Consider the following 16,194-nt stretch of genomic DNA (forward strand, 5'->3'; position numbering starts at 1 on the left):
ATTCTCTTGCCTCAGCCTCCCAAGTAGCTGGGACTACAGGCGCCCGCCACAACGGCTATTTTTTGGTTGCAGTTTGACCGGGGCCGGGTTTGAACCCGCCACCCTCGGTATATGGGGCTGGCGCCTTACCGACTGAGCCACAGGCGCCTCCCTGTTTTCTATTTTTAGTAGAGACAATGTCTCACTCTTGCTCAGGCTTGTCTGTAACTCCTAAGCTCAAGTGACCCTCCTTACCTCAGCCTCCCATAGTAGTAGGATTGCAGGTGTGAGCAATCCGTGGCTTGAACTCTTCTTTTTAATTTGAGGAATTTCAGAAAGAAGGGACTTATTACCTCATTATCTATTGTCTCATACCTATTATGAGCCCATGGCAAAATAGGGTAGAGCTCACTGGAGAAATGGATTTGCCATGCTAGGCTCTATTAGCCACCCCTAACTGGCTGGTTGGGACTAATTTGCATCTTAGATGCCTCTTCCTGAGTTTGGATCAGTGGTAGAAAACATACTACTGTAGAATGTTTGCCACCTCCCCACATTGACCACCTCCTTAAATTGACCTAATTTTCTTTTTTTTTGAGACAGAGCCTCAAGCTGTCACCCTGGGTAGAGTGCCGTGGCATCACAGCTCACAGGAACCTCCAACTCCTGGGCTCAAGCGATTCTCCTGCCTCCGCCTCCCAAGTAGCTGGGACTACAGGTGCCTGCCACAACGCCTGGCTATTTATTTATTTATTTATTTTTTGGTTGCAGCCGTCATTGTTGTTTGGTGGGCCTGGGCTGGATTCGAACACCTGCCAGCTCAAGTGTGTGTGGCTGGTGCCTTAGCTGCTTGAGCCACAGGCGCCGAGCCAGTTGACCTAATTTTCATAGACTGGTCATGCACCACATGTACATACTAGTCCTGTAGGCCTAGTTCCTTATGTTGACCACCTCTGTATATCGACCAATTTGTTACAGTCTCTCCAGTGGTTAGCTTACAGAGGTTCCACTGTATCCAGAAAACAATGAACAGAAAAACTGGAAAATATTGCATATTAAAAAAATTTGAGGGGTGGTGCCCGTGGCTCAGTGAGTAGGGCGCCGGCCCCATATGCCGAGGGTGGCGGGTTCGGACTACAGGTGCCTGCCACAATGCCTGGCTATTTATTTATTTATTTATTTTTTGGTTGCAGCCGTCATTGTTGTTTGGTGGGCCTGGGCTGGATTCGAACACCAGCCCCGGCTAAACTGCAACAGAAAAATAGCCGGGCATTGTGGCGGGCGCCTATAGTCCCAGCTGCTCGGGAGGCTGAGGCAAGAGAATTGCATAAGCCCAAGAGTTAGAGGTTGCTGTGAGCCGTGTGACGCCACGGCACTCTACCCGAGGGCGGTACAGTGAGACTCTGTCTCTACAAAAAAAAAAAAAAATTGAAACATGATGTTTCAAAATTTGTCAGTTGAAGCTAAAGCAATCCTTAGAAGGAAATTTGTAGTTTTAAAATGCTTATATTAGGAAAAAAGGTTTAAAATCATTGATTTTCGTTTCCACCTTAAAAAGATGGAAAAAGAGAAAGCCTCTTTGGAGTTGGAGTTCTCTGCTTCTAAGATGACAAAGAAAAGAAGGAAGAAAGGTCCATCCAAAAAGGTCCGTGACTATGTGCAGCCTATTCACTGCACAAAGTGCACTATACGCATCTGAAGAGAAAGTTACACAGAGACGCTGTCATTCGGTACAAAGTGGAGACCGTGGCTGTCGGGGATATTCCTGAAGGGAGTGTCTCAAATGCCTACGTACTTCCCGTGCTCTGTGTAAAGCTACATTACTGTGTGAACTGTGCCATTCACAGCAAGGAACCACTCTCCGGAAGCCAGCAAGGGCTGAACATAACACCCCAATTTAGACCTGTGGGTGCTGCCCAGGACCTTCTCCAAAGCCCTTGTAAGGAGCTGATTCCTTGAGGACTGAACAAAAACTATCGTTTGGAAAAAAATACAATGGATGTTACACTTAAAAAAGAGACAAAAAAATTAGCCGGGTGTTGTGGCGGGCGCCTGTAGTCCCAGCTACTCGGGAGGCTGAGGCAGGAGAATCGCCTAAGCCCAGGAGGTGGAGGTTGCTGTGAGCTCTGTGACACCACAGCACTCTACAGAGGGCCATAAAGTGAAACTCTGTCTCTACAAAAAAAAACAATAAAGAAATAAATAAATATGATAACAAATAAAAAAGACAAATTCCTTTAAAAACAAAACTTACCAAATGGACACAAATAAAAAGAGATAATTTGAATAGTACTATATCTACTATAAAACTTGAATTCATAATCAAAAACCTCTCAAAAAAGAAAACTCCAGACCTAGATGATGTCTCTGATTAATTCTATCGAACTTTTAAGGAAGAAATAACACCAATATTACATAAACTATGAGAAAATAGTGCAGAAGGGAATATTTCCCAATTTGTTTTATGAAGCAAGTACAACTCTGATACTGAAATAGGAGACAACACTTAAAGAAAAGTAATTATAGACCAATATGGCTTATGAACATTGGTAACAAAATATTTAAGAAACAAAATATTAGAAAATTGTTACAGAGGATTTTTATGGCAGTAAAAATACTCTATAGACACAACCATAAGTGTATGTCATTATATGTTTGTCCAAACAAATGTACCTCATCAAGAGCGAACCCTGATGTAAACTGTGGACTCTGGGTGATTCTCACGTGTCATCATTGGCTCACTGATTGTAACAAATACACCAGTCTGGTGGGGATGCTGGTAATGCAGTAGGCAAGGCATGTGTGGAAGAAGGGAGTATGGGGGATATCTCTGTACTTTCCTCTCAGTTTTCCTGTGAACCTAAAACTACTCTAAAAAATAGTCTTTAAAAAATATACAGGGTGGTAGCTGGGTGTGGTGGCTCATGCCTATAATCCTAGCACTCTGGGAGGCCAAGGCGGGTGGACTACTTGAGCTCACGAGTTTGAGACCAGTCTGAGCAAAAGTGAGACCTCATCTCTACTAAAAATAGAAAAACTGAGGCAAGCGGATCACTTGAGCCTGAGTTGGAGGTTGCTGTGAGCTATGATGCCACAGCACTCTACCCAGGGCAATAGCTTGAGATTCTGTCTCAAAAAAAACCCAAACAACAGGGTGGCCATAAAGTTCGTGTGCAAGGAAACTTTAAAATAGTTGTCTATTTTAAATTGCACACGAACTTTATGGCCACCCTGTATAAGCAAACTGAAACTACTAATATATAAAAAGTGATATATAACCAAGTGGTATTATGATGAATTGGGTTTTTTAATATAAATTAAAAGCACAATGATATGTCATTTCAAATCCACCAGAAGGGCTAAAATTTTATTTATTTTGAAGACAGAGTCTTACTTTGTCATCCTCGGTAGAGTACCATGGCATCATATCTCACAGTAACCTCAAACTCTTGGGTTCCAGTGATCCACTTGCCTCAGCCTCCCGAGTAGCCAGGATTACAGGTGCTTGCCACAACACCTGGCTATTTTTAGAAACAGGGTTTCACTTTTGCTCAGGTAGTCTTGAACTACTGAGCTCAAGCAATCCACCTGCCTCGGCCTCCCAGAGTGCTAGGATTACAGGCATGAGCCACACGTTGCCTAGCTGTGGCTAAAATTTAAGAAAACCAACAACTCCAAATGTTGGTGGTCATATGAAACAAATAGAAGTCTGACACATTGGCAGTGGGAGAGTATGATGGACAACCCACCTTGGAGAACTGTCATATAAAGTTAAATAGGCCTCTATCTTACGACCCAGCAATTCCACTAACAGGTATTTACTCAAGACAAATGAGAGCGTATGTCTACATACATACATCTGTATATTTCATTGTATGTAAATTTTATCTCAACAGGTTGCAGGCTAATATGTTCACCCTCACTAGTGGTCAGAAAAATGAAAACAAATAGAAGTTAACTTGTGTCTGTTAATTATGCAAAAATGTTTCACTTATAGCACTTGACTAGTCTTAAAAAAATCATGCTTCAACCATGAAAAAAATCCACAATGGGGCGGCGCCTGTGGCTCAGTCGGTAGGGCGCCGGCCCCATATACCGAGGGTGGCGGGTTCAAACCTGCGCCGGGCCAAACTGCAACCAAAAAATAGCCGGGCGTTGTGGCGGGCGCCTGTAGTCCCAGCTACTCGGGAGGCTGAGGCAGGAGAATCGCTTAAGCCCAGGAGTTGGAGGTTGCTGTGAGCTGTGTGAGGCCACGGCACTCTACCGAGGGCCATAAAGTGAAACTCTGTCTCTACAAAAAAAAAAAAAAAAAAAAAAAGAGGGCAGCGCCTGTGGCTCAAGGAGTAGGGCGCCGGTCCCATATGCCAGAGGTGGCAGGTTCAAACCCAGCCCTGGCCAAAAACCAAAAAAAAAAATAAAAAAAAAAATAAAAAAAAAAAAAAGAAAAGAATCCACAATGGTTAGCACGAATATAGTGAAAAAGAAAGCTTTTAGATACATAACATAGTTATTAAATCTTTCTGGAAAAATAATTTGGCAATATGTACCAAGAAATTTAAAATCGTTTATACCACCAATAAAAGAATTGTTTCTTATGAAAATAATTGGCCGATTATTTGTATATGTATGTATATATATGCGTACCAGGTCTGGTGGCTCACACCTATAATCCCAACTATTTGGGAAGTTGAGGCAGGAGTTCTAGCCTGGGCCACAGAGTGAGATCCTGTCTCTATTAAAAAAATATGTATATACATTTTTTTGGTTCTGAGACAGAGTCTTTTTTTTTTTTTTTAGCAGTTTTTGGCCAGGGCTGGGCTTGAACCCGCCACCTCCGGCATATGGGGCCGGAGCCCTACTCCCTTGAGCCACAGGCGCCGCCCGAGACAGAGTCTTATTATGTCACTTTTGGTAGAGTGCCGTGGTGTCACAGCTCACAACAACCTCAAATTCTTGGGCTTAAGAGATTCTCTTGCCTCATCCTCCCAAGTAGTTGGGACTACAGACACCCACCACAACACCTGGCTATTTTTTTTTTTTTTTTTTTTTTTAAGCAGGCACGGGTCAGGTTCCAACCCACCAGCCCTGGTACATGTGGCTGGCGCCCTAACCACTGAGCTTTGGGCACCAAGCCATAAATTTTTTTTTTTTTTTTTGTGGAGACAGAGTCTCACTTTATGGCCCTCGGTAGAGTGCCGTGGTCTCACACAGCTCACAGCAACCTCCAACTCCTGGGCTTAAGCGATTCTCTTACCTAAGCCTCCCGAGTAGCTGGGACTACAGGCGCCCGCCACAACGCCCGGCTATTTTTTGGTTGCAGTTTGGCCGGGGCCGGGTTTGAACCTGCCACCCTCAGTATATGGGGCTGGCGCCTTATCGACTGAGCCACAGGCGCCGCCCGAGCCATAAATTTTTTTTAAATAAAATAATCAGAGGGTATATGTAGTGAATTATGTTTATTTTTCCAGTTTTTATTTTTATTTTTATTTTTTGGCTGATGCGGGTTTGAACTCACCACCTCCGGTATATGTGGGTATATGGGACTGGCACTCTACTCCTTTGAGCCATGGGTGCCGCCCCTATATAGTGAATTATGGCATATCCATTTGATATAGGCCATTTTATAAATATTAAAAATCCTTTTACCATGAAGGCTACGTTGAACAGTTTGATGAGAATATTTCAGATTGTATATGAAACCCGCACATTGTACCCCTTGATTGCACTAATGTACACAGCTATAATTTAACAATAAAAATAAATTAAAAAAATCCTTTTAAAAGAATACTTATTTGAGGGCGGCGCCTGTGGCTCAGTGAGCAGGGCGCCGGCCCCATATGCCGAGGGTGGCAGGTTCATGCCCGGCCCCGGCCAAACTGCAACAAAAAAAAAAAAAAAAAAAAAAAATAGCCGGGCGTTGCGGCGGGCGCCTGTAGTCCCAGCTGCTTGGGAGGCTGAGGCAGGAGGATCGCCTAGGCCCAGGAGTTGGAGGTTGCTGTGAGCTGTGTGAGGCCAGGGCACTCTACCGAGGGCGATAAAGTGAAAATCTGTCTCTACAAAAAAAAAATAAATAAATAAAAAAAAATAAAAGAATACTTATTTGATATGAGAAACTGCTCAGAGTAAAACGTTAGGTGGAAGACAAGCACAAAAACCTGCCTTACAATCTTAATTTTTTTCACATAGAAAAAAGGTAAAGAAAGTAGTTCTAATTGTTGATACTAGTTATTTTATTTTATTTTTTTTGAGACAGGGTCCCACCCTATGCCCCTGAGCAGAGTGCAGTGAGCGTGGTAGCTTACTACAACCTTAGACTTGGGCTGCGGGCACCCTGCTGCCTCAGCCTCCGGAAGCCACTGGGATTACAGGTGCCCGGCTGGGTTTTTCCATTTTTTTCATGAGTTGGGGTCTCACTGTCTCTCAGGCGAGTCTCGAATTCCTGAGCTCAAGCGATTCTCCCTCCTCAGCCTCCCACAGTGCTGGGATTACAGGCATGAGCCACCGCGCCCGGCTGATACTAGTTATTTTAATGTCAAAGGATTATAGCTGATTTTTTTTTTTTTTTTTTTTTGAGACAGAGCTTCAAGCTATCACTGTGGGTAGAGTACCGTGGCGTCACAGCTCACAGCAATCTCCAACTCCTGGGCCTCAGCTTCCTAAGTAGCTGGGACTACAGGTACCCACCACAACACTGGCTATTTTTTGGTTGTAGTTGTCATTGTTTGGCAGGTCCGGACTGGATTTAAACTCACCAGCTCTGGTGTACGTGGCTGGTGCCTTAGCTGCTTGAGCTACAAGCACCGAGCTTGATTTTTTTTTTTTCTGTCTTGAGAGAGAGCCTCAAGCTGTCGCCCTGGGTAGAGTGCTGTCGCATCATAGTTCACAGCAACCTCAAACTCTTGGGCTTAAGTGATTCTCTTGCCTCAGCCTCCCAAGTACATGGGACAACAGGTGCCCGCCACAATGCCTGGCTATTTTCTTTGTTGTTGCAGTTGCAGTTGTCATTGTTGTTTTAGCTGGCACGGGCCAGGTTCGAACCCTACCAGCCTTGGGGTATGTGGCTGGCGCCCTACCCACTGAGCACGGGAGCTGCCCATAGCTGATTTTCATTTACTTATTTTTTGGGGAAGGGAGCTCTGCTGCCTTGGCTAGAGTACAGTGGCACTCCATAGCTCACTGCAACCTCACACTCCTGGGTTCAATCCTCCTGCCTCTGAGGCCTTCCCAGAACCGGGGACAACAGGTGAGTGCTACTACACCTGGTTAATTTTTTTATTTTTTTTTGTAGACGGGGCAGGTGTGTGTGTGTGTGTGTCTCATTCTTGCTCAGGCTGATTTCCATTTCCTGGCCTAAAGCAATCCTCCCATCTCGGCCTCCCAGAGTGCTAGAATTACAGGAATGAGTATTTTATTTTATTTTATTTTTTGAGACAGAGTCTCATTCTGTCAGCCTGGGTAGAGTGCTGTACCATCACAGCTCACAGCAACCTCAAACTCTTGGGCTCAAGCGATCCTCTTGCCTGTCTCCATAAAATTGCTTTTCCTGGACATTTCATATAAATTAGCACAAAATGTTTAAAGTTCATTTATGCTACATGTATTAGTACATTTCTTTATAATTTCTGAAATTTTCCACTAATAAGCAAATACAACTTAAAAATTTTTTAGTTAATTTAATTTTTTATTGTGATAAAATATACATAACATTTATCATTTCACCATTTTTAAGTTGTGCAATTCAGGGGCATTAAATACCTCAACATTGCTGTGCAGCCACTATTTCTAGACCTTTCATCATTTCAAACAGAAATGCTATACCTGTTAAGCAACAACTCCCTGTTACACTTTTTCCTGATCCCTGAGTAACCTCTAACTCTACTTTCAGTCTCTGAGAATTTACCTATTCTAAATACCTCATTTAGTGTTTGTTCTTTCGTGTCAGACTTCCTAGAATTAGTGTAATGTTTTCAAGGTTCACCCATGTTTTATAGATGAATGAATAATATTCCATCAAATGTATATACCACTTTTTTTTTTTTTTTGTAGAGACAGAGTCTCACTTTATCACCCTTGGTAGAGTGCCGTGGCGTCACACAGCTCACAGCAACCTCTAACTCTTGGGCTTACGTGATTCTCCTGCCTCAGCCTCCCGAGCAGCTGGGACTACAGGCGCCCGCCACAACGCCCGGCTATTTTTTTGTTGCAGTTTGGCCGGGGCTGGGCTTGAACCCACCACCCTCAGCATATGGGGCCGGCGCCTAACTCACTGAGCCACAGGCACCGCCCTATACCACTTTTTTTTAGAGACAGAGTCTCACTCTGTCACCTTCTATGGAGTGCTGTGCTGTCACAGCTCACAGCAACTTCCAGCTCTTGAGCTTAGGCGATTCTCTTGCCTCAGCCTCCTGAGTAGCTGGGACTACAGGTGCCTGGCACAAGGCCTGGCTATTTTTTTGTTGCAGTTTGGCTGGGGCCAAGTTTGAATCCGCCACTCTTGGTATATAGGGCCGGCACCCTACTCACTAAGCCACAGATGCCGCCTCCAAATTTGTTTTTTTAAAGTCTTTTTGATTTTAACCATTTTCTTGGGTCTGAAATAGCATCTCCTGTTTCTTTTTTCTTTTTTTTTTTGAGACCAAGCCTCACTCTGCCCAGGCTGGAGTGCTATGGCATCAGCCTAGCTCACAGCAACTTCAAACTCCTGGGCTAAAGTGATCCTCCTGCCTCAGCCTCCCAAGTAGCTAGGACTACAGGCACCTGCCACAATGCCCAGCTAATTTTTCTATTTTTAGTAGAGATGGGTCACTCTTGCTCAGGCTGGTTGTGAACTTCTGAGCTCAAGGGATCTTCCCATCTTGGCCTCCCAGAATGCTAGGATTACAGATATGAGCCACTGTGCCCAGCCAGGTCTGTTTTTTATTTACTTGTTTTTGTTTCCTTTTTTTTGGGATTCTCCTCGCCAGGTCTGTTTTTAATAGTAACTCTCAAGCAACCGGAGATTATCTTTACCCAGATTGACCAATCGTCACGGATGCCAGATAACAATGAGATTACTATCTATAGTGTGAACATCTTTTCCCTAGGCTATGGGATATCTACTCTTTTTCTTCCTTTTTTTTTTTTTGAGAGCCTCAAGCTGTCACCCTGGGTAGAGTGCCGTGGCATCACAGCTCACAGCAACTTCCAACTCCTGGGCTCAAGCGATTCTCCTGCCTCTGCCTCCCAAGTAGCTGGGATTACAGGCACCTGCCACGATGCTTGGCTATTTTTTTGGTTGCAGCCATCATTGCTGTTTGGTGGGCCCAGGCTGGATTTGAACCCGCCAGCTCAGGTGTATGTGGCTGGCGCCTTAGCCGCTTGAGCCACAGGCGCCGAGCCTATTCTTTTTCTTAATGTAAGTGTCTTTTGGTGAGAAGAATTAATTTTTTTTTTTTTGGCTGGGGCTGGGTTTGAACCTGCCACCTCCAGCATATGGGGCTGGCGTCCTATTGCTTTGAGCCACAGGCACCACCCAGAATTAATTTTGATTATGTCTAATTTATCCATTTTTTTCTGTTATTGTTAGTGCATTTTGTACATTGTCCAAGAAATTTTCTTTTTTCGGGGAGACAGGGTCTTGTTCTGTTGCTTGGGATGGAGTTCAGTGGGATGGTCATAGCTCACAGCAACCTCACACTCCTGTGTTAAGCAAGCCTCATGTCTCAGCTTCCTGAGTAGGTGGGATTGCAGGCACATGCCACTGTGCCTGGCTATTTTTCTATATTTTATAGAGATGGAGTCTTGCTCTTGCTCAGGCTGCTCTCAAACCTCACAGCTCAAGGGAGGATAAGGATCCTCCCACATTGGCCTCCCAGAATGCTAGGATTACAGGTGTGTTACTACGCCTATCCTGACCAAGAAATCTTTACCCTCAGATTACAGAACTATTGGCCTCTCTTTTCTTCTGAAGCTTTATGATTCTGAGTTTTGTATTTCCAGGTGTATAAGACCATCGACTTTGTTCTTTTTTTAAGATTGAGACTCAGCCTTGCTTTTAGCACAGTACAAGAATAGTTTCTAAATATCTTTACCAATATCATTTATTTTAAGGGAACTAAAAATTAAAACTATAAAAAAAATCAAATTGGCAAAAATCCAAAAGTGGGATAGTACCATAGTGACTATGCTGAAGGAGAACAGGTAGTTACTTTTTTTTTTTTTTTTTTTGTAGAGACAGAGTCTCACTTTATGGCCCTCAGTAGAGTGCCATGGCGTCACACAGCTCACAGCAACCTCCAACTCCTGGGCTTAAGCGATTCTCTTGCCTCAGCCTCCCGAGTAGCTGGGACTACAGGCACCCGTCACAACGCCCAGCTATTTTTTTGATTGCAGTTCAGCCGGGGCCGGGTTTGAACCCGCCACCCTCGGTATATGGGGCCGGCGCCCTACCGACTGAGCCACAGGTGCCGCCCTACTTTTTTTTTTTTTTTTGGTAGAGACAGAGTCTCACTCTATGGCCCTTGGTAGAGTGCCGTGGCATCACACAGCTCACAGCAACCTCCAGCTCCTGGGCTTAAGTGATTCTCCTGCCTCAGCCTCCCAAGTAGCTGGGACTACAGGCGCCTGCCACAATGCCCAGCTATTTTTTGGTTGCAGTTCAGCCGGGGCTGGGTTTGAACCCTCCACCCTCGGTATATGGGGCCGGCGCCTTACCAACTGAGCCACAGGCGCCGCCCTACTTTTTTTTTTAAGATAGCATCTCCCTATGTAGCCTCAATAGAGTGCCATGATGTCATAGCTCACAGCAACCTCAAAGTCTTTGGTTCAAGTGATTCTCTTGCCTTAGCCTTCCAAGTAGCTGGGACTAAAGGCACCTGCCACAACTCCTGGCTACTTTTAGAAACGAGGTCTCACTCTGGCTTAGGCTGGTATCGAACCTCTGAGCTTAGGCAATCTACCTGCCTCAGCCTCCTAGAGTGCTAGGATTATAGGCGTGAGGCACTGTGCCAGGCCAAGAGGACAGGTACTTTCAAACTCTGAGGTGGGAATGTAGACTGGCACAACCATAGAAAGGATGTTTGGCAATATTTATCACAACTACAAATGCACATACCTTTGCGATCAATAATCCTACTCACATGAGAAAAAGTTTATGTGTTGTTTGAAGTAGCAAAAGATTTTAAATTATGAAACATCCATACAGTGGAATATGATGCAGCTTTAAAGAAGAATGAGAAAGCTCTCTAAATAATGAAAAAAGAAAGATCTGAGATATATCACTAAGTTTAAAAAAATAAGATGTAAGCTGGGCAAGGTGGCTCATCCCTGTAATGCCAGTACTCTGAGAGACAGAGGTGAGTGGATTGCTTAAGCTCACGAGTTTAAGACCAGCCTGAGCAAGACTGAGACCCTGTCTCTACTAAAAATAGAAAAAGTTAGCTGGGTGTTGTGGTGGGCACCTGTAGTCCCATCTACTCAGGAGGCTGAGGCAAGAGGATCACTTGAGCCCAAGAATTTAAGGTTGCCGTGAACTATAATGCCACAGCACTCTACCTAGATCACAGAGTGAGACTCTATCTCAAAAAAATTAAAAAAAGGCTCAGCACCTATAGCTCAGCAGCTAGGATGCTAGCCACATAGACAGGAGCGGGTGGGTTTGAGTCCAGCCGGGCCTGCCAAACAACAATAACAACTACAACCAAAAAACCAGATGTTGGCGGGCACCTATAGTCCCAGCTACTTGGAAGGCTGAGGCAAGAGAATTGCCTAAGCCCAAAAGTTTGAGGTTGCTGTGAGCTGTGACACCATGGTACTCTACCCAGGAAGATAGCTTGAGACTCTGTCTCAAACAGACAAAATAAAACAAGTTGTAGAACAACAGTTTGCCAGCATTCAAACAAACTAACAAACAAACAAACAAAATGCAGGGAGAGGCTCAACACCCATAGCTCAGTGAGTAGGGTGCTGGCCACATACACCAAGGCTGGTGGGTTCGAGCAATGACAACTACAACCAAAAAATGGCTAGGCACCTATAGTCCCAGCTACTCGGGAGGCTGAGGCAAGAGAATCGCTTAAGCCCAGGAGTTGTAGGTTACTGTGAGCTGTGATGCCATGGCAGTTTACCGAGGGCCATAAAGTGAGACTCTGTCTCTACAAAAAAAAAAAAAAAAAAGAAAGAAAGAAAGAAAAAGTCTAATGTATCGCTGGAAGAATAAATTAAAAACTAATAAAAGTAGGGCGGCACCTGTGGCTCAGTGAGTAGGGCGCCGGCCCCATATACCGAGGGTGGCGGGTTCGGACCCAGCCCCGGACAAACTGCAACAAAAAAATAGACGGGTGCTGTGGCGGGCACCTGTAGTCCCAGCTACTCGGGAGGCTGAGGCAGGAGAATCGCCTAAGCCCAGGAGTTGGAGGTTGCTGTGAGCTGTGTGACGCCACGGCACGCTACTGAGGGCAATAAAGTGAAACTCAAAAAAAAAAAACGAACAAAAGTAGTTTATCTGGGGGGCGGCGCCTGTGGCTCAGTGAGTAGGGTGCCGGCCCCATATACTGAGGGTGGTGGGTTCAAACCCAGCCCCGGCCAAACTGCAACAACAAAAAAAATAGCCGGGCGTTGTGGCGGCTGCCTGTAGTCCCAGCTGCTCAGGAGGCTGAGGCAAGAGAATCACATAAGCCCAAGCGCTGGAGGTTGCTGTGAGCCGTGTGACGCCACGGCACTCTACCGAGGGCAGTAAAGTGAGACGCTGTCTCTACAAAAAAAAAAAAAGCAGGGGCGGCACCTGTGGCTCAGTGAGTAGGGCGCCGGCCCCATATGCTGAGGGTGGCGGGTTCAAACCCAGCCCCGGCCAAACTGCAACAAAAAAAAAAAAAATAGCCGGGCGTTGTGGCGGGCGCCTGTAGTCCCAGCTGCTTGGGAGGCTGAGGCAAGAGAATCGCGTAAGCCCAAGAGTTAGAGGTTGCTGTGAGCTGTGTGACGCCATGGCACTCTACCTGAGGGCGGTACAGTGAGACTCTGTCTCTACAAAAAAAAAAAAAAAAAGTAGTTTATCTGTGGTGGCAAGAATTGAGATGATGAAGGCAGAGGTGGGAGGAAGACTTTTCACTGCATATTTTGTCTGTTTTTTATTTTTTGAACCGTGTGAATAATTGACATTCAAAAAGTTAAATGAAGTAAATTTTACAAATGCATTTACTTCCTCAGTATTGATGATGATGATGACAGGAATAGCTACTATTACTGAACACTATATATGTACCTGGGCTGAGTACCTTATATGCATTATCTCCTTCAATCCTTATGTCAATTCATGGGGTAGATGCAACTATCACTTCTATTTTACAGATGACAGAAAATAGGCTCTGAGGGTTAAGGAGCTAAGAAGCTACAAAAATAGGATTCAACCTGAAGTTTGTGTGCTTAACCCCTAGACCATACTGTACATCTATGTAACAGTTTTGATAGTGATAAATGTATTGATTGATATAACAGAAAAAAGTAATTACCTGTTGCCCTTCTGTACCCTCAGTGGTAACCATAGCAACAGAGTGTGTTCCTGCTGAGGAGATTACTGCATCATGAGCAGGGACTGTTATGGGCGTGCCATCCTGCGTTACCATTGTGATGGTGTTGCCAATGGCCTGCATGTCAGCTTGAGATATGTTGACCTACAATATAGTGCATTTTCCAAATCAGTCAATGCTTCTTGTTATACTTGGCAATCTTACTTAAGGACTGGGAACAAATAAACCTTTATAATGGAATAAACTCTTTCAGTCATCAGAAAAATCAATAAAGTATTTTTTAAGTGCCTCTCTTCCTTTCCATCCCTATTGCTAATTTAGACCTCTATTTTTCTCTCATCTGAATTTTTCTTTTTTTTTTTTTGAGACAGAGCCTCAAGCTGTCACCCTGGGTAGAGTGCCGTGGCATCACAGCTCACAGCAACCTCCAACTCCTGGGCTCAAGCGATTCTCCTGCCTCTGCCTCTCAAGTAGCTGGGATTACAGGCACCTGCTACAACGCCTGGCTGTATTTTTTTGGTTGCAGCCGTCATTGTTGTTTGGCGGGCCTAGGCTGGATTTAAACCCACCAGCTCAGGTGTATGTGGCTGGCGCCTTAGCTGCTTGAGCCACAGGTGCCAAGCCTCTCTTCTGAATTTCTACAACAACCTAACTTTTCTCCACGCATCTAGTTTCACCAATCCCTAACCATCTTATACCCTGACATCTTTCTAAAACAAAATGAAACAAACCTATGGTCCTTGCTTAAATCCCCAGTGATTGCTTATGTGGCTTTCTTAACCTTTTATGATTTGCGTTTATCAACTTCCCCAAACATTCAAAGCAGCATCTGACATTCCAGCCAAAACTAATCATTTTCAGTCCCAGAGAGTTTCATATTCTCTTATAGTTTCATGACTTTCCCCTCCCCTTCACTCTCTGCATGGTGAGCTCATGAAAATCCCTTTAAGACTCAACCAAATGGCCATTTTCCGTGAGGGCCTCCAAGATTCTTTTAGGAAAAATCATTATTCTTTCCTCCAGGCTGCCACAGCACTTTATAAATCCCTCATTTATATACCCCTCATTATGAAAAATTATCATTCATTTTACAAATGTCTCACCCACTAGACTGCTGATAATCCCCTTCCTGTGCTTCCCATACTGAGTCTACTAAAATTTATGGCATGGGGCAGATGGTTAATAAATGTCTACTGTTTAAATGATTAAAGGAATGGAATGGAATAATTGCTTAAAAATATGGGAATGTTAAATCTAGAGAAAATACAATATTGGGATAGGGAAGATAGTTGTTTTGGAATACACTTAATCTGTATAGTCAGAGAGGAGCCATGGAATGATATGGGGGTGGGTTCTGGTCTGATAAACACTAGAATTATCCAACAAGAGAACAGAGTCCTCTTAACAGAGCAATTGCCTAATTACTGTGGGTATTTTCAGTAGTGCCTGTTTCAGAGCTGCTGCAGCAGGAATTTCTCCTGTATAGGGATGGGGGAGCTTAGATCAAACAACCTCCAAAAAGCCTCTGTATGTGATGATCTAATTCTAGAAAAGTGTCAGGGCTGATGCTAATTAAAATTTGTTTCAGTGGATATGTTTAATCTTGCATGCCAGTCAGTGGACAAAGAGTACTGTGTGAAATTAGTGATATCAAAGTGAGGAGGGGGGCAAATGGGATGGCAGGAGAGCTTCGTATTTTTCTAATCTTGTGTATCAAAACAGGGCAAGTAAAGCTCTATTTCATGGAAAGTAAAGCTCTGAGAGAGATGGGTAAGGAGAGAGTTCTCCATGAAAAAGGCAGATACAGGAAGGTAAAGAAACACATTATACCCCATTGTGCCTGTTTCCACCAGGTATTAAGACAACCTTAGTTAGAACTTAAAAATAAAATAAAGGCTGACTTATTTTAGGTTAAGGGCATCTAGAAAATAATGACAAGTTTGGCTATCAGAGAAAAACCACTATTGTGCTTTTCCTGAGAGAAATACCTCAGATACCTGTTCTACTGAATCTGTGAAGCTAGGTAAATGAATTTGCATGATTCCTGTTAAGGAGAATCATAGACATTTTACACGTTTTCCTATCACTGACTTCCCAGGACCTTTTAATGGTGCCATCACATCCTGATCACTCTAGCCAAGTTTTTACTGATTTTTCAATCTCACCTCCTAGATATAATCAGCCACCAAATCCTATCCCTTTTCTAGGCCATGTGTCTTATGAATGGAGTACTTTTCAAGCCCTCAATCTCATTGTGTTTCTCACCATGGAGCTACACCAGCAACACTATTTGGATTCTAGTCATAAACTCATAAACTCTTCTTTCTCTGCTAATCTCCCTGTATGTGGTCTCTCTCAGCAGACTACTGAAAAAACCTTCAGGAGTCTGCCACTGCTTACAGGCTGTAAGTCCAAAGTCTGTGCCCTGATATTCAAGGCTTTTGTCAATGGAGACCCACCCTGTAAAGTCCAGGTTCAGATAAATATTATTTAACTTGTTTGGCATTTGGGAGATACTTACGTGCTGAGTCCCATCCTGGGATATGAGTGTAACTTGTTGACTCAACCCAGACTGGGTTACTGTGGCTACTTGTGTTGACACAACATCGTCCCCTTCTACACCTGTAACATATGTGATCTGAGACCCTTTGAGAACATCTTCACCTTGACCTGTTTAAAACAAATTAATCATTTATTTGACCAAACCCTCCAT

The 16,194-nt window shown here is 44.1% G+C and overlaps 1 protein-coding gene across 1 annotated transcript in view; it reads right to left on the minus strand.

Moving 5' to 3' along the window:
* ZNF143 (zinc finger protein 143) overlaps nucleotides 1-16,194 on the minus strand; it is a 69,956-nt gene that overhangs the window by 2,885 nt on the left and 50,877 nt on the right. The window contains exons 13-14 of the mRNA XM_053561354.1: nucleotides 16,003-16,151; nucleotides 13,464-13,625 (exon numbers count right to left, since the gene is read on the minus strand). Coding sequence (XP_053417329.1) covers nucleotides 13,464-13,625; nucleotides 16,003-16,151 — 311 coding nt within the window. The remainder of the gene's footprint in view (nucleotides 1-13,463; nucleotides 13,626-16,002; nucleotides 16,152-16,194) is intronic.

This window comes from Nycticebus coucang, chromosome 14, assembly GCF_027406575.1.
Source record: "Nycticebus coucang isolate mNycCou1 chromosome 14, mNycCou1.pri, whole genome shotgun sequence".
Taxonomy (NCBI): Eukaryota; Metazoa; Chordata; class Mammalia; order Primates; family Lorisidae; genus Nycticebus; species Nycticebus coucang.